The sequence below is a fragment of the Nothobranchius furzeri genome, chromosome 16, assembly GCF_043380555.1.
Source record: "Nothobranchius furzeri strain GRZ-AD chromosome 16, NfurGRZ-RIMD1, whole genome shotgun sequence".
NCBI lineage: Eukaryota > Metazoa > Chordata > Actinopteri > Cyprinodontiformes > Nothobranchiidae > Nothobranchius > Nothobranchius furzeri.
The window spans coordinates 106,186-124,153 of NC_091756.1; the positions used below are offsets into that span (position 1 = coordinate 106,186).

A 17,968-nucleotide genomic window follows, 5' to 3' on the forward strand; every position below is an offset into this window, starting at 1 on the left:
CAAGTTCCTGTCACTTACAACTGCCTTGCTGCTGGCACTGGCATCAGTCACGAGAGTGAGCGACCAAACCGCCCTCTCAGTGGCTCCCGCATGCCTCAGGATCCGGGCAGATGGCGGGTCTGCTGTTTTCTGCCCCAACCCAGCCTTTGTGCCCAAAAAACATTAATACTTCCTTCAAATCCAGGTCAATTTCATTGGCTGGACTTTTCCCTCCTCCCCATAATTCTGAGGAGAAGGCGGCTTCCCATCTTCTTTGCCCGGTGCGCGCGCTCGCACGATATGTGTCACGCACTTCAGGGATTCGCCGCTCACAAATCATGTTTGTGCACTACAGGGAGTCTTCCCTTGGGCAAGCGCTGTTGGCCCAGCGCCTTTGACTCTGGCTATGTGATGCCATTTCACTCGCTTACACATCATTGGGGCTGGATCCTCCTGAGACACTCGGGGCTCACTCAGCCAGAGGGATTTCCTCTTCTGTGGCGCCCCACAGTGGTGGGTCAATGGAAGTCATTTGTCAGGCTGCTTCATGGGCTTCACCCTGTTCCTTTACTCGTTATTATTTACGAGATGTGTCTTCAGGACCCATCACTCGTTCAGTGCTTGGACCTCAGCAGGCTGAGTGAACGCATTATGGCTTCTCCTCAGCCCTGCTTGAATGAATTTCATCCTCTTGTGGATGATATTTTTTAGTGGTGGCCCCACTCTTCTCTCTGGCTGCCTCAGCCTTTTAAGCCCTGGGCTGAGGCTGAGCTACCCCCACTAAAAGGAGACTTGTTGGGTGTGTCCATTGGTTGAGCTAACCAGTGTGGCGTAAACCCATCCAGCTGCGCATTATTCCAATAGCAGCTCGCTTAAGGGCTAAGACTAGACGAAATAGAACGTTGGTTAAGTATTGTAACCCCAGATTCTATGAGTCTAGTCGCAGCCCTTAAGCCACTTGGCCACACTGGTTCTGTTAGGACTAAGAGCCATCGGAGGTGAGCAGTGGAGTCGCTCCACTTATATAACCCACAAGGGGTGCCCACGTGGTGGGCGTACATTTAAGCTCTTCATGATTGGCTGATGCTGAGATCACCCTTCCAATAGCAGCTCGCTTAAGGGCTGCGACTAGACTCATAGAATCTGGGGTTACAATACGAAACCAACGTTCCAACAGCTATCATGCAGTTGCCTTCAGAGACAAGCAGAACTGGACAAGCCAGGGGTCGCTGAAGCAGGTAGCCTTCAGGGTCTTCTGAAGTCAACATGACAGAAAAAATGAGGATTAGAACAAGACTGTAAGAAACACAATTTTTGAGTTGCATTACAGTTTGAAATAGATCAACTTTTTTTGTAGGTTTTATTAACATCAACATCAGGGTTTCCCTTACATAGGCGTAGCCGTGGCGGCTCGCCACGGCTGAAATCCCACCGCCATGCCTACAAGATCCCAAGTTTTTTTTTTTTTTTTGCTGCGCTGTTTCCCGAAGAAGCAGCAGGAACTACTATGTTGTTGCTTGTGATCACAGCCGGCGGGCAGCAAGGAGGAGCAGGCAGGGCAAGGTGGTTACAGCATAAGTTACTGAGTTTAAAATTAGAAAGGTAGCAGTGGATATAATACTTTTTGGTTTACATGTTTCAATAGCATTAAGATAAACGAGTGTTGACGATCTTGACAGGGTTTCCTCCAGTGCTTATTCAGGGTATATACAGCAATCCTTAAGTAAAATTTACTACTTAATACTTTTTTTTACTACCTTCAGAATTTTTTTAAAACCATCACAACACTAAATTGCAAGTGTTAATCAGCAACCTATTTACACATATTTTAACATATAAAAAGCATAGACTTAGAGACTCACTGATGTTGACAACGTATTGCACATATTTATTTTACTTAGAAAATAAGCCAGGCACTTCTGTTCAGCGGTTCAGACAGTTGACCACGAGGCCTGAAATGATGCAGAACGACCACTGAATATGACGTCATCATTATGTGATCGGATATGCTAAAGTAGGGCTGCTAGATTATGGCAAATCAATAATCACGATTATTGTGACTGAAATTGAGATCTCGATTATTTAAGGCGATTTTTCAATTTATGTAGATTTTTTTTATTCAGTCATAAAACTGCTCAAAACTGCTCAGGGCACAATCAGGGCAAAAATAAACAAGAAACAAGATGATCACTAAAATAACTCCTGATTCCCAGTATAAAAAGACCAATATACTTATAGCTCATAGTTTATGACCCAAGGGCTATAGACCTTGGTTTAACTCATTTAAGTCTAACCAGTACAGACCCAAATACCAATATCTTGCAAATACTGACAGCAAGAATTATACAGTGGCATTTATAACAAATAAATGCAAATTGCTGTTCACTAAATGTTGCATAGCATTTATTGAGTCATGTCAAGATGCTGTAGGAGAGTGCACTAGCACTGTGTCCTCAGAGAGATTAGTTAGTTATCAGCGTGAGGAACTTATTTCTACCTTATTTATAAATTATTTATTTACAAGTCCATTAGTTAATGTAATAATTGTCCCAACCACAGCTGCACCCCCCACCCCCCAACCCGGTCTCACAGCAATCAGGGGCAAGCTGCACGTGTGTTTAGCACGCCGCACGTGCACATTTAGCCGTTTTTATCGGCTCAGGAGTCCGCAGGTGCGGTGCGTGTCTCACTCACTCTGGTTACTCCAACATGGAGCCGGCTCCGAGAGCTGTTTCTTTAGCGACTGACACATCACTACATCATTCCCTTTCCTAATGTCCTGAAAAACGGCCCGGAGCACAGGCAGAGTGTTTAGCTAACCTGCAGGAAATGTCGACGACAGTTATCCAGAAAGTAGCTAAGGGTTACCAGTGATGTTTCTGAGGTGTTCGCTAGGTACTTTTAAGATTTAAAAAGTCAAGAAGGGGGTCTGAGAAGCTGTTAGAAATAGTATCAAAGTCGCCAAGTTGGCAACACGGAGGAGGAGCGCTTCATTTGCAACTCAAGGCAGCGCAAGTGGGAGGAGCAAATAATCGGCTTGTTTTGTTTTTATAATCGTTCAAAACATTTCATTCGGAATATATTTCTATGTCGATGTTCAGAATACGACATCTGATAGTCTGAAAAAAATAATACCTAATTTGGAAAAAATAATACCTCTGAGACCAAATTTAACACTTTTAATGGCCTTAAATTTGACTATTTTTATTTATCACTTCTTAATACTTTTTAAAACCCCGCGGACACCCTGTTATTAGGCCAGGTTCTCCTCCCCCCACCAGGCAAAGTATCACTTATTCATGTAAAATTTATTTATTTTTTCATGTCTGACTTCAACCGCATCTAATACTGTATTACGGCGTGAGCGCAACAGCGACAACTTAAGATCAATGTGTGAGCAGCCTGAGAGGTCGGGTGTTTTCATCTGAACCCTTAAAACCTCCAGCAGGCTACGTTGCACTATTGACGTGTTAGCGCGCGGTGCTAACAACTTAGCGACGTGACATGTCTCGGAGAAAGCATAAAAACACGTTGGACGCTTCTTCTGAAGCGGGAAAATAACACCTCTTCTTAAGCAGAGCATGACGTCGCCTCGGCTCGTTCACAGCCGAGCCAGACTGAGCTCGATAACATTGACCCAGCACAGCCACTGGGTCGTTGGAGCTGCCCCGTGACTGCCTGATGGAAAATCAGCGGGTTTCATCAAACTTGTAAAGTTTCTTGTTTTTGCTGGGGACCCACTGTATTTTACCGCTCCCTCCTGCAGTCTTCCCCTATTAAAATTTAAAATGATTCTGTAAATTCGTGTATCAATAGAAACAATCTCTGCCTCTGCTAGCTGCAGTAAATGTAGTCTCAATAATAAATAAGAGGTGCTTTCATCTGTGCATGTCCTGTGATCCGCATTAGTGATATTTTCAGCACCAGAACAGTGAAGCAAAGAAACACATTCCTGAGTTTGTTAGTAATTTTATTTATTAGGTGCATCTAACCTGTTCTATTTTTCTCCGAAATGAGATCAAATCAGTGCTTCTATGGGTTGTCTCGTCTCTGCTCTGGAAAATTTTACTGTATTTGGAGATGTGTCATAATCCCTCCCACCCCACCGCTGGAAAAATTCCTAGGGGAAACACTGAACATGTTATGGGGATCTGAACTTAAAGAATATTTGACTGACTCCACAGTAAAATATATAAAATGAAAACATGACTAACTGCAAAATTCAACAATATATACACATAGACTATTGCAGCCTTGCCTTTAGGACATGGAAAAAAGCCTCACTACAGATGCCCAGCTTCCTATTTATAAAAGATTCAGTGATGGCGGCATAAAGGGTATGGGGCGCTCTCAGCGCTGCAACAGACTTCCATTTATCTTGGACACAACTTGCTTTTATTGCAGTTAAAGCCGCAATCAGTAATCAGTTTTTTTAACAGGCCGCTCCTAAAGCTGTCTGTCTTAGTCAGTCACCTGTGCAGCCTCTGGTGATCTGACCTCCAGCTCTATTGGAGAAAGGCTCTAGGAGAGCTGCAGTGCACCAGTTGCTGTCTCAGCTGATTTTGTACAAAAAGCAAAACTTGCGGCCTGGGTTTATTTTCACTTTCAACATAGTTGCTGGCTGGAGATCGGCAGAAACTCTACGTCATCAGGTCACCTTCCTCTGTTGCGACAAGTCACAATCCCGGTTTATAAGACAGACAATTACCGCAATATTACAATCAAGTGAGGCGCAAATAATGCCACAAAATTTGCGCAACGGCATGCCATGTTTATAAGACACACCCTTGCGGTAATATTTGCCAGCACGGTGTGTAATGTAATAAGGGCTAAAGAGATAATGCAGACAGGCTGCCAGACAGCAAAGCGATGCAATTTGAGGCAGTGTCTGCAAAAGCAGGACTACTCAAAATGCTGTTGTTTAATAAGGAAGACACCGTAGGCTTCTCCACGCTCTTTTTCCCCCGCCCAGCTGTTTGGAGATGTGCTCATGATATCACCAATACCTTTGAGCGAATTTCTTGTGCCAATTTTGGAGATGGCCTGTGTGCTTATTACATTTGCATTCCAAAGGCAGTGTGGAACTAGCGTAGCCAGGTTGCAGCCGGCAGAGCAGTGCAAGTGCCATAAAACTAATACAGACATCATTAGGAATCCTGGAATATATTGTTGCACTTTTAAAAAGAAATAAACAGTAATGGAGAAAAAACCCTTAAGTCCTAAATATTTAAAAAAGCATGTGCTAGAACCATATTAAAATCACAAGTACCTGCTCAAGTGTGGTGCATCCACCATCACCTATGTCTGGCTGGAGGGAAGCATGGGAGGCTACCTCATCCACAGGTTTTGATTTCACACTGGTTGACTGCAAGCACAATTCACAGTTGATTAGATCATTAAAGCAAATCATTTTTTCAGGATATAAATTTAAGATTTACAGAAAATTAGCTAAAGGAAACGAAAAAACTGTAAGAAGATGATATTAACAACTTCAAATACATTAGAAACAGGTTCATTTAATATTCGTTGTTTATAAAAATGCTGGATGAGTCAAAGTTTTAAATATGTGTTGTGGGGACTTCACACACACACTGTGTTACCAAGAAGATGTGTTGTGGGGACTTCACACACACACTGTGTTACATAGAAGGTGTGTTGTGGGGACTTCTCACACACACACACTGTGTTACATATAAGGTGTGTTGTGGGGACTTCTCTCACACACACTGTGTTACATAGAAGGTGTGTTGTGGGGACTTCTCACACAAACTGTGTTCCATAGAAGGTGTGTTGTGGGGACTTCTCACACACACTGTGTTCCATAGAAGGTGTGTTGTGGGGACTTCTCACACACACTGTGTTCCATAGAAGGTGTGTTGTGGGGACTTCTCACACACACTGTGCTACATAGAAGGTGTGTTGTGGGGACGTCGTGGATGCTCAGAATCCTGCTCCAGTTGGCAGACTTTAAAATGACTTTGAACATTAAACCTTCTTCCACATTTGTATCTCCAACCAAACTTCTAAATGCAATGATTTAAAAAATGTAGGTGGACCATCTTTAATTCTTAAGACCAGCAAATATTCATCAGCCCACACAGCTCTAACACAGACGTGATGGGGACTCCTGACACACTGTGTTGCACTTTTAGGAGTAATATCAATTGTCATGGAGAAGAAAACCCTTTATGTTCTAAATATGTGGAAAATCACCTGCCAGTGTCAACCTAGAACCATATTAAAATCACAAGTACCTGCTCAGGAGTGGTGCATCTACCATCACCTCTCAGCATGTCTGGCTGGAGGGAAGCATGGGAGGTTTCTTCATCCACAGGTTTTGATTTCACACTGGATGACTGCAAGCACAATTTACAGGTGATTAGATCATTAAAACAAAACATTTTTTCAGGATATAATTTAAGATTTACAGTAAATTAGCTGGAGAATAAAAAGATACTAACAAGATGATATTAGCGACATCAAATACAATAGAAAGAAACAGGTTCCTTCAAAATTCCTTGTTTATAAAAAATGCTGGCTGAGTCAGTTTTAAATATTAAGTGTTACAGGGACTTCTCACACACACTGTGTTCCATAGAAGGTGTGTTGTGGGGACTTCTCACACACACTGTGTTACATAGAAGGTGTGTTGTGGGGACGTCGTGGATGCTCAGAATCCTGCTCCAGTAGGCAGGCTTTAAAATGACTTTGAACATTAAACCTTCTTTCACATTTGTATCTCCAACCAAACTTCTAAATGCAATGATTTAAAAAATTTAGGTGGACCATCTTTAATACTTAAGACTAGTGTTGTCAAAAAAAGCGATACCTAGATATAAATCGATACTAAAGTGGTATCTAAATTAGATATTCCATCCCGCTGGTATCGATATTATGGACTATTATACACAGCCTTCTTCAAGTACACCGACACGCACGACAGCCAGATGCCGTAAAGCAGGCTCTGCCTCCCAGACAAACAGAAGAAGACGCCGCATGGCTACATTACAATTTCCCACGCGAGTTGTCTCCGATCCAAGTTTTGTCTGCCAAATAAATAAACAAAACATAAACAGCGAATTTGGGAGGCGCTTCACAGCCCAACTTAATTAGCATACCAAGCCCGACACGTAGTTGTATATTCACGCTTATGTGCTTAAAGGAAACTCCCGTTTATTGCAACCCGGACTTAATTTCTAGCATGCAGTACGTTTGTTTACTCACGCTGACAACTTAGGTTTTACTTGGATTCCCCGGGGTATTTAGATCCATTGGCGAATCGCCATCAGTGTATATCCATATAACGGGTGCGGACGGGCACCCATGGTGCAGCCTCGAAATGAGACATTATCTGCACCGAAACATCTTCATGTCGAAAGGTTTTGTTAGGAATCATTAACGTGATTTCCCTGTTCGTTTGGAGCGGGTCTGGTCTGGGATTTCTAGGCGTAAACAGACTAGCCGCGGCTAATCTAACCGGTGCTTTTAATGACGTCACTGCCGTGCGCCAGTCTGTTTTTATTAAGATTATCGGTAGATGTACCTTTGTCCTACTGTGGAGAAATTCGTTTTCTCCCTTTATTGACCAACAGAGTTGTTCAAAAGTACAGAACAAAACATATGACATTACATCTTATGACAAAAAATGCACCTTAAACAGAGTTTAAGCAGCAAAACATCACTCTGCTAATAGTGTATATATAGTGAGACAATTCATGATTTAAAGTGTTAACTTTCGCCAGTTTTTGTATGCAAGTTTTAAAAAATTCTGATACTTGAAAGGTTTAAGCACTTTATACACTTAATTCTTAACATTTAATTTTTGTAATATAAATTGAGGAATGTTATTTTTTGAATAAACTTGTTCAATAAATTGGTGTTTTTAAATAGTATCGAAATCGAGTAGAGTTTTTTTTCCAGCATCGAATCGAGTTTGAAATTTTAGTATCGTGACAACCCTACTTAAGACCAGCAAACCTTCATCAGCCTCACACAGCTCTAACACAGACGTGATGGGGACTCCTGACACACTGTGTTGCACTTTTAGGAGTAATATCAATTGTCATGGAGGAGAAAACCTTTATGTTCTAAATAAGTGGAAAATCACCTGCCAGTGTCAACCTAGAACCATATTAAAATCACAAGTACCTGCTCAGGAGTGGTGCATCTACCATCACCTCTCAGCATGTCTGGCTGGAGGGAAGCATGGGAGGTTTCTTCATCCACAGGTTTTGATTTCACACTGGTTGACTGCAAGCACAATTTACAGGTGATTAGATCATTAAAACAAATATTTTTTTCAGGATATAATTTAAGATTTACAGTAAATTAGCTGGAGAATAAAAAGATACTAACAAGATGATATTAGCGACATCAAATACAATAGAAAGAAACAGGTTCCTTCAAAATTCCTTGTTTATAAAAAATGCTGGCTGAGTCAGTTTTAAATATTAAGTGTTACAGGGACTTCTCACACACACTGTGTTCCATAGAAGGTGTGTTGTGGGGACTTCTCACTCACACTGTGTTCCATAGAAGGTGTGTTGTGGGGACTTCTCACACACACTGTGTTCCAAAGAAGGTGTGTTGTGGGGACTTCTCACACACACTGTGTTCCATAGAAGGTGTGTTGTTGGGACTTCTCACACACACTGTGTTACATAGAAGGTGTGTTGTGGGGACTTCTCACACACACTGTGTTCCAAAGAAGGTGTGTTGTGGGGACTTCTCACACACACTGTGTTCCATAGAAGGTGTGTTGTTGGGACTTCTCACACACACTGTGTTACATAGAAGGTGTGTTGTGGGGACTTCTCACACACACTGTGTTCCATAGAAGGTGTGTTGTGGGGACTTCTCACACACACTGTGCTACATAGAAGGTGTGTTGTGGGGACTTCTCACACACACTGTGTTACATAGAAGGTGTGTTGTGGGGACTTCTCACACACACTGTGTTCCATAGAAGGTGTGTTGTGGGGACTTCTCACACACACTGTGCTACATAGAAGGTGTGTTGTGGGGACGTCGTGGATGCTCAGAATCCTGCTCCAGTTGGCAGACTTTAAAATGACTTTGAACATTAAACCTTCTTCCACATTTGTATCTCCAACCAAACTTCTAAATGCAATGATTTAAAAAATGTAGGTGGACCATCTTTAATTCTTAAGACCAGCAAATATTCATCAGCCCACACAGCTCTAACACAGACGTGATGGGGACTCCTGACACACTGTGTTGCACTTTTAGGAGTAATATCAATTGTCATGGAGGAGAAAACCTTTATGTTCTAAATAAGTGGAAAATCACCTGCCAGTGTCAACCTAGAACCATATTAAAATCACAAGTACCTGCTCAGGAGTGGTGCATCTACCATCACCTTTCAGCATGTCTGGCTGGAGGGAAGCATGGGAGGTTTCTTCATCCACAGGTTTTGATTTCACACTGGTTGACTGCAAGCACAATTTACAGGTGATTAGATCATTAAAACAAAACATTTTTTCAGGATATAATTTAAGATTTACAGTAAATTAGCTAAAGGAAACAACACGATAGTAAGAAGATAATTTTATGTTTATGTATTTAGCAGACGCTTTTGTCCAAAGCGACTTACAAGTGATAATCAGCATGTTGCCCTTGAGGCTAACAACAACAATAACAACAACTTGACATCAATCATGGAGAGGAGGGAACAAAGGAGTGGACGGTAGAGAGGGGGGACAGGTGCAGGGAAGGTGCTAGTTTAGAAGATGCCCTCTGAAGAGCAGGGTCTTCAGGAGTTTCTTGAAAATTGAAAAGGAAGCCCCTCTTCTTGTAGTGCTTGGTAGGTCATTCCACATTTGTGGAACGATGCATGAGAAGAGTCTGGATTGTCCTGAGCGTGGTGTAGGCACTGCTAGCCGACGATCCTGTGATGACCGGAGCGGCCGGGCCGAGACGTAAGCCTTTGCAAGAGGATTCAGGTAAATTGGAGCTGTACCATCTCGGACCTTGTATGCTAGTGTTAGCAATTTGAATTTGATGCGTGCTGCTAGTGGTAGCCAGTGGAGCTCAATGAACAGAGGGGTGACCTGTGCTGTTTTTGGCTGACTGAAGACCAGATGCGCCGCTGCGTTCTGGACCATTTGAAGAGGTCTCACAGTACAGCCTGGAAGACCAGTTAGAAGGGCGTTGCAGTAATCGAGGTGGGAGATGACAGTAGATTGCACCAGGAGCTGGGTGGCATGTTGTGTTAGGTATGGTCTGATCTTTCGTATGTTATACAGCGCAAAGCGGCATGAACGAGCAACAGAGGCAACATGATCTTTAAAGGTCAGGTGTTCATCAATCAATATTAGCTACTTCAAATACATTTGAAAGAAATAGGTTCATTTAATATTCGTTGTTTATAAAACTGCTGGTTGAGTCAAAGTTTTAAATATTATGTGTTATAGGGACTTCGCGCACACACACACTGTGTTACATAGAAGGTAAGGTGTGTGTGGGGGACGTCATGGATGCTCAGAATCCTGCTCCAGTAGGGCTGTAGCGACGCCTCGATGACGTCGACGGCTCGATTCTAAAAATTTGTCGACGTCAGATCCGGTAGTCGACGCACCGCGCCCAATTGTTGCATCCACAGGAGTTTGTAAATAGAGGAGGAATCTGTATGTTTTTCCTCTAGTTCGCCCTCTTCTCCACCTTCACTAACATCTCCGCCAAATACCGAAGACCCGGATCAACGTCCGTCTGCTACTAGATTATTTTCCTGTTTTGCCTGCCTTCGTCTCCCGGCAACGGACAACAACTTCCGGGGTCAGATGCGCTGCTCCGTCTCTACCGCAGATGTAGAAAATCACCGGGAGCGTTTCTCCCTTCATAAGGGAGATTCTTTCAGACATTAGGAGAGCTGTTTTGGTGGTAGCAGTCTCTCCTCCGTGCTGGTCTGTTTGCTGCTGGGTGTTTTTGGTTTATTTAAACTTTGTAACTTAAACGTAACGTTGGTAAAGCTACTGTTAGCATTTTCGCTAACAGCTTCTTGCGTTTGGATAGGCTGTTACGTTTTGGTTTAGAGTTCATCTTTTTTTGTGGCGTAGATCTCCCTTTTATTACATTTAGAGTGTTGTGGGTTTTTGGTTTAGTTTAAAATATCACCTTGAGTTTGGTTTAACCACCCAGTTTAGAGTTTGACCTTTGGAGATCCATATTTTTGTCCAGAACCCTGTAATCTTTGCCCAGTGGGACATCCCTACTTATTTGTACTTTTGTTTTAATTCCCCACAGGCAGAATTAGTTTTATTATTCCCAACCTGTGGATGGAAAGGTTTATGATTTTTTGTAGTTGTAAATAAACCTGATCATCATTTTAACTTTTAAATCCCGTTATTGTCCCTTCCTTTTTTGCACACGAGCCAAACTCCCCAGGAAGCGTCGTAACACCACTCGCGTCACGCACATAAGTGACCAAAACAAAGCAGCATGGAGACACTCCCTCTCCAACCAACTCTCAGGCAGCAGCCTGCACTCCCAAGTTCTAAACATCACCAGAACAAAACCAACCAACACAATAAAAGCAGTGTTATACAAAATGAAGGCCTGTAGTGTTTTTTCTCTTACAGTAATAATTTATCAATTTTTTTGAGGAATTTATTAGAGATTATTTGGTATTTATTAACTGTGCAATAGAAAAATAATCATTAGATTAATTTTCTAAATAGTCATTAGAATAGTTGACTATTCGATAAAATAATCGGCAGAATAATTGTTTTAAAAATAATCGTTTACCCCCAGCCCTATGCTCCAGTAGGCAGACTTTAAAATGACTTTGAACATTAAACCTTCTTTCACATTTGTATCTCCAACCAAACTTCTAAATGCAATGATTTAAACCAGCAAATATTCATCAGCCCACACAGCTCTAACACAGACGTGATGGGGACTCCTGACACACTGTGTTGCACTTTTAGGAGTAATATCAATTGTCATGGAGGAGAAAACCTTTATGTTCTAAATATGTGGAATATCACCTGCCAGTGTCAACCTAGAACCATATTAAAATCACAAGTACCTGCTCAGGAGTGGTGCATCTACCATCACCTCTCAGCATGTCTGGCTGGAGGGAAGCATGGGAGGTTTCTTCATCCACAGGTTTTGATTTCACACTGGTTGACTGCAAGCACAATTTACAGGTGATTAGATCATTAAAACAAAACACTTTTTCAGGATATAATTTAAGATTTACAGTAAATTAGCTAAAGGAAACAAAACGATAGTAAGAAGATAATTTTATGTTTATGTATTTAGCAGACGCTTTTGTCCAAAGCGACTTACAAGTGATAATCAGCATGTTGCCCTTGAGGCTAACAACATCAATAATCATTTTCAACAGACATAATTGTAACTTAACAAAATGAACCACCCAGTGCTCTAGGATGAATACCACAGCTGTTGGCAATTTGCATGAAAGCAGCTAAAGGTATATTCCAAAACACTATTTTAATCAATCTAATCTGAATTGTATTTGTTAAGGCAAGTAGACCACATCTTGTAGTGTCTAAATATCAACTTACCTGTGATCTTCATGGGCAGTCTGCACCTCCATAATCATATGTAATTTCATCTCCTTCTTGAATGTTTTTGAGGGCAAACAAACAGAGGTGAGGACTTCCATTCACATTAACCTTTTTCATCCTGCAGTTTGGATGTCTGTGTTCATCATTTACTAGCCTCCCAAATGACCCATCCTCTCTGGAGGCATCAATGCTTGAAAAAGAGAAAATAAATAAATAAAAACAATTAAAGAAAAATTCAAGACTGTTTAATGACTCAGTTTACAATAGTAAATTATAAAATGAAATGTAAAAGACTGTTTAAATCTCACCAGCATGTTTTCCCGTGCCACTTAAATACAAAAAAAAAAAATCCTGCACATGATGGGTGATAAAGTTTTTGTCTTCTCTCAGATTCTGCTTCAGTTATCCTATCTCCTCTATATTCTACCACAAAGTCTCCTTGGCAAAATGAACCTTTTGCAAATATACCACGACCTGAAAAAAATGAAAACAAAAACATCTGCTTGAAGGTATTCTACCGTAGACTTCAAAGCCTACTACAATAATCGTTTTAGTTTTTCACCCACTCCAACACACCTGATTTGAATCAATGGGCGATTAACAGAGTTCTTTAAAAATGGAAGACCAACTGGGTAGATTAGCCCACTGCTTGTCAGCTAAAGATTGAATTGAGTTCTATTTTTGCCATGACATGTTTCTGGTATGTGTCAAGCTCCACAGTTAACAAGGAGCTAAAAGGGATCAATGTTTCATTATTCTGAAATTTCCAAATAAAAGACTGTCGCTAAGTTACAATTCCTTAACTATGTAGACATCTCATCTTTACCAGCAACCAAACTGCTTTGTTGCTTACTGCATCTTTGAGGAGAGCAAAGATATGTTTTTTAAAAACAAACAAGGCTCTTAGCCTGGCAGAGGAGAATCACAAGCTTTTACAAAAACAACAAAAAGGAGAAGAGATGGACCCAAATATCAGCAACTATGGAAGTGGATGGCGAGTTTAAAAGACATAATCTAAAAAAAAAGAAGTTATTTGAAAGCATACAACATCAATTCTTCATTGATTTTGTTTTGCACATCCAACTATGTAGACCGTTGCACAGCCGCTCCACATCTGAAATGAAATGGCTTGCAAGTAAACTGCTGCTGCCAAAACGCACCACAGAGGCACCCAGTGTGAATTGAGAGTTGTGGGTAAACTAGTGGTTGCTTCTGTTCACTAATTTTCTGTACACAACCATGACTTAAATCAAGGCCATTTATAAGTATTTGGTATCAGTTCTCAATATTGATAAGTACTCCTTCTCAATTTAGAAAATGTGGTATCAGTGCATCCAAATTCTCTTTTAAATTCATTTTTGATATGCTCCGAAGTATCTTGACTGGTATCCCGTCAAACTAGACACTATATTCTTGTTAGACAGAACACAGTAATCTTTACCCCAACACTTACCTTTTACTTCATTGATGTACTTCACCTCTAGCTTGTTAATTTTATCTGTTCTTGAAGTAACATGCTGAATTGCATCTTTCTGAGGGTTGACACGAGGGGGCATTTTAAGCTGCAAAAAATAAAATCATAGACTGTAGTTACATGATCACGTTATAATTTGCGTTTACATTTTAGAATCATTGTAACAGTCTAAGTTTATTCATTTAAAAGTTTGCCTTTAAAGGCTACCATACCAGGTCACACAATTACAAGAAGCAAAAACTTGATAATGACATAAGATGTAGCCGGTCTGTGCCTAAAGTAATTTGATGTTATTCACCCAGTTTAACTTTCCATAATAGTTGAGCAGGTGTAGCTTTTTGACACGTGTCTCCATACGGAACGTGTTTAAACAGTTCAGAATACAAATTCAGGTCCTGTGTCATTGGACTGTTGTCATTCAACTTTCTAATGAACACAAATTAACAATAAAAAGTAGCCACGTTTACATGCGCCAAATTTCCTCTATCGGATTAAAATCTTGATTGATTGGAAATTAAAAATCTTTGTTTAAATGGACACAAACTGAAATGATCTGATCATGCCGTGAGTACATATGCACCACGTTAAACAAAAAAGTCCTGGTGCTGAGAGGTTTGGTAGTTCACCTGTGGCTCCACTCACTATTTTTGTTCTAAAAATGATTAGGTAATAGTTTCATATTCAAATAAGCAACTGTAACTCAAAAAAGCAAAGAACTAAAAAATTTAAAAAAAGGAGAGATCAAGGTTAGTGGTGACTTGTGCTATTTTTGGAACTTGCTCGCAGGCACCACGGTCGTGACCCCTGCTCGATGTTAGTCATACGGGCGACGGTGGCACAGGAGTTAAGTACTCGCCTCGTGAGGTTCGAGCCCCGCTCAATCTGTCGCTGTCTTTGTGTCCTTGGGCAAGACACTTAACCCACGTTGCCTGCTAGTGGTGGTCAGAGGGACCGGTGGCGCCAGTGCTCGGCAGCCTCGCCTCTGTCAGTGCGCCCCAGGGCAGCTGTGGCTACATCGTAGCTCATCCCCACCAGTGTATGAGTGTGTGTGTGACTGATTGTGTTGTAAAGTGCCTTGAGAGGTTCCAGGACTCTAAAAGGCGCTACATCAAATACAGGCCAAGGATTTTTTTGTTTGCCCATTGACCGCTGGAGATAGGCACCAGGCCCCCCCACCCCTCGCAACCCTGCGTGGACAAGCAGGTTCAGAAAATGGATGGATGGACATAATCTGCCGATTTCAGAAGCATTAATGTCAGTATATTAGTATCTGCAAATATCGGTTATTGGCCATAACAGTGACATTAATATATGATATCGGCCCAAAAATTTCATATTGTTGCATCGGTATTCTATAGACATTGATTATGCACAAGCAGGTGACCTGCTCAGGTTTACACAGAGACTAAGGAAGGAGTGCATTTGGGCCACGGCAGGTGAAATCGTTATATTTTAAGTGCAATTGTGTACTTGTAATGTTAATATTACTGGACACTGGTCAGCTTTTTTAGACTAAATATGAATTAAAATGAATTAAAATGAAGTTTTATTTATTATTATTATTATTATTATTATTATTTGAGAAATGAACATGAGGAGGGGAGAAACGATCACCGGTATTTTTAAACTCGTCGGTCAAACTGACAAAAAAACTGTCTAGAGCAACTTCTGAATGTAGGAATTGTTTCTGTACCCGCATCCATTGACTTATATTGATATTAATTTGTTTAATTAAAGCCCATCTAGAAATTAAAACCTGGCGCAGTGCCTGAGTTTGTGGAGTGATGTTTCTGGACGGCAACTTTTACTTTTACTGTACTAAAAATATGTTCAATTAGTGCTGCACTTACTCCATATATTTTTGCCAGTACATAAGCGCCCCACAGGCCGAAAAACAGCAGCGGAACGTTCTGTGCCTGGCAAAATGACGAACAGCCTTGAGATTTCTAAGTCAAAAAATAAACGGTCAAATACGGAAAATATCGGGTTAACGTGACTCTGAGCTATATCATCATGCAACGCGCTACAGCACCTGATACAACACATGACAAGGACCATACTTATCCAGAATTTTACATCTGATACGTTTCTAGATTTTCCTGACACAAAGAGTTTTCCTTCTTAAAGGTTACAACGACAACCATAATAAATTATCCAAGTTTTTATATGCTTTCAAATATGTTAGCTGCGTGTAGCATGCTCAGATACGTTAGAGTGATGAACTAACTAGTTAAAACTTCAAAAGAATCAATAAACTGATTGTCCTAACACTATCAGAAGGCCATTTAACACTTACACAATATAAAACCTGGAAGAGTATTTAATTTGCCCGAATTAGCCACGAGTGTGGTAGCAGAGCTAGCTTGAGTACATGGTGTATTAAGCAGTGCTTTACTTGAAAATAACAAAGTTTTTGTTTTATATGTCTAAAAGAATAACCACTTACCTGACACTCTTTGAATCCTTGCTGCTTAATCTTCAACCTTTTCATCGACCCATTTGAGACCAATGTTCGACACGCACCGAGTCAAATAATCAAGTCGCTAACTGGTACCTAACCACGACTTCCTGTAGTTTCACAATAAAAGCACATATAAGGAAGTTAAAGTCAAATCATCCGTTTTCATGTTTTGTATCATATACCCATCACATAAAGGCAACTCCTAGATGGGTCAACATTGGGTCTTATTTGGATCACATCTAATCAGATCCAAATAAGATCCATTTGCTATTAATTGCTGTTAAATAGAAAGGTCATAAACCATACTGAATTTGAAAAGATCTGCATCCATTGTCAGCAATTTAACTAACGCTGATTATGTTAAATTTTTCATTTATTTCCCAGTGTTATACTTGTTGCACTAGAAAGTGACATGCATGAAAAAAATGTTTTTCTAGCTCATAGGAAGACAAAGGATTCATTCAAATATTGTTTTGAAAATCATGGATGGCACCAGGCAGTAGCTAAGGTTTGATAAAGCAATGGCAAGAATATAGGCCAAGCAACAGCTGAGCAACCCTGACTGATGTCCTGGCCTACCCTACCCACCACACTCCCCCAACATTAAACCCCCACCTGCCAACTCTTCACACCGCACTGAGGGAAAGCACATATCCCAACTGCTTACTTAGCAACTGTACAACACGTACAAGTTGAGATAAAATAGATGTCCTCCAAAATAGAACTTCAGAGGCTAATCTTTATGGAGCTTTTTGAATTAGTACAAATGATGGGGAAAATCTCCAGTGTTATTTAAACAAAAAGGAAAGAAAGCAATCTTTTATGCAGCACCTCTCAAAATAAAAATCACGAGGTGCTTCACAACAACGAAACAAAAATTTAAGTATAAAGAATATTTCAATAAATGATCAAAAATATGTTTTAAATGAGAAATAATAAAATTTGTGATAACAATGTAAGAAAAGAGAGAGAGGAAATGTATAGGAAAGAGGGAAATCAATGGATCCCGGGAAAGGCAGAATAAGAGCAAAATAAGGAGAGGATGATGACGAAGGTCATGCAAAAGCCAACTTGAACATGTTTTGCTGTTTAAAAAAAGACCACTGAGAACGCTGATCTCAGGTTCAGGGGAAGAGAGGTCCAGAGTCTGGGGGCCACAGCAGCAAATAATCTGTCAACTTTGGTCTTTAGCCTGGTGCTGCACAACCAGTAGGCTTTGGTCACTGGACCTCAGGGACCTGCTGGGGGTGTAGGGACTGAGAAGATCACCAATGTATGATGGTGCTTGTCCATGTAAGGCCTTAAAGACCAGAACCAGGATCTTGAAAATAACACTGAAATTGACTGGCAGGGCGATGTGGGTGTGTTTGGAGGACTTGGTCAGAAGATGAGCATAGGCATTTTGAACCACATGTAGATGGTTCAGGGAAGTTTTGCTCAGACAAGTGAAAAGAGAGTTGTAGTAGTCTAAGCATGAGGAGATGAGGGTGTGGAGGACAGTCT

At 40.9% G+C, this 17,968-nt stretch overlaps 1 protein-coding gene across 3 annotated transcripts; it reads right to left on the minus strand.

The window, feature by feature from the left end:
* Positions 1-4,378: 4,378 nt before the first annotated feature.
* LOC129163375 (N-lysine methyltransferase KMT5A-like) lies at positions 4,379-16,784 on the minus strand. Of its 3 annotated transcripts, XM_070545290.1 has the most exons (8): positions 16,451-16,751; positions 13,984-14,092; positions 12,839-13,004; positions 12,026-12,720; positions 9,330-9,431; positions 8,128-8,229; positions 6,234-6,335; positions 4,379-5,344 (listed from the first exon to the last, which is right to left on the minus strand). In XM_070545290.1, exons 4-8 carry the CDS (start codon positions 12,062-12,064, stop codon positions 5,222-5,224), a joined length of 468 nt encoding a protein of 155 aa, XP_070401391.1. In that variant the 5' UTR covers positions 12,065-12,720; positions 12,839-13,004; positions 13,984-14,092; positions 16,451-16,751; the 3' UTR covers positions 4,379-5,221. The 3 variants fall into 3 exon arrangements, with proteins under 3 accessions (XP_070401391.1, XP_070401392.1, XP_070401390.1); XM_070545291.1 differs by having other exon boundaries at positions 12,839-14,092; XM_070545289.1 differs by lacking the exons at positions 4,379-5,344; positions 6,234-6,335; positions 8,128-8,229; positions 9,330-9,431 and having other exon boundaries at positions 12,072-12,720; positions 16,451-16,784.
* Positions 16,785-17,968: the final 1,184 nt, after the last annotated feature.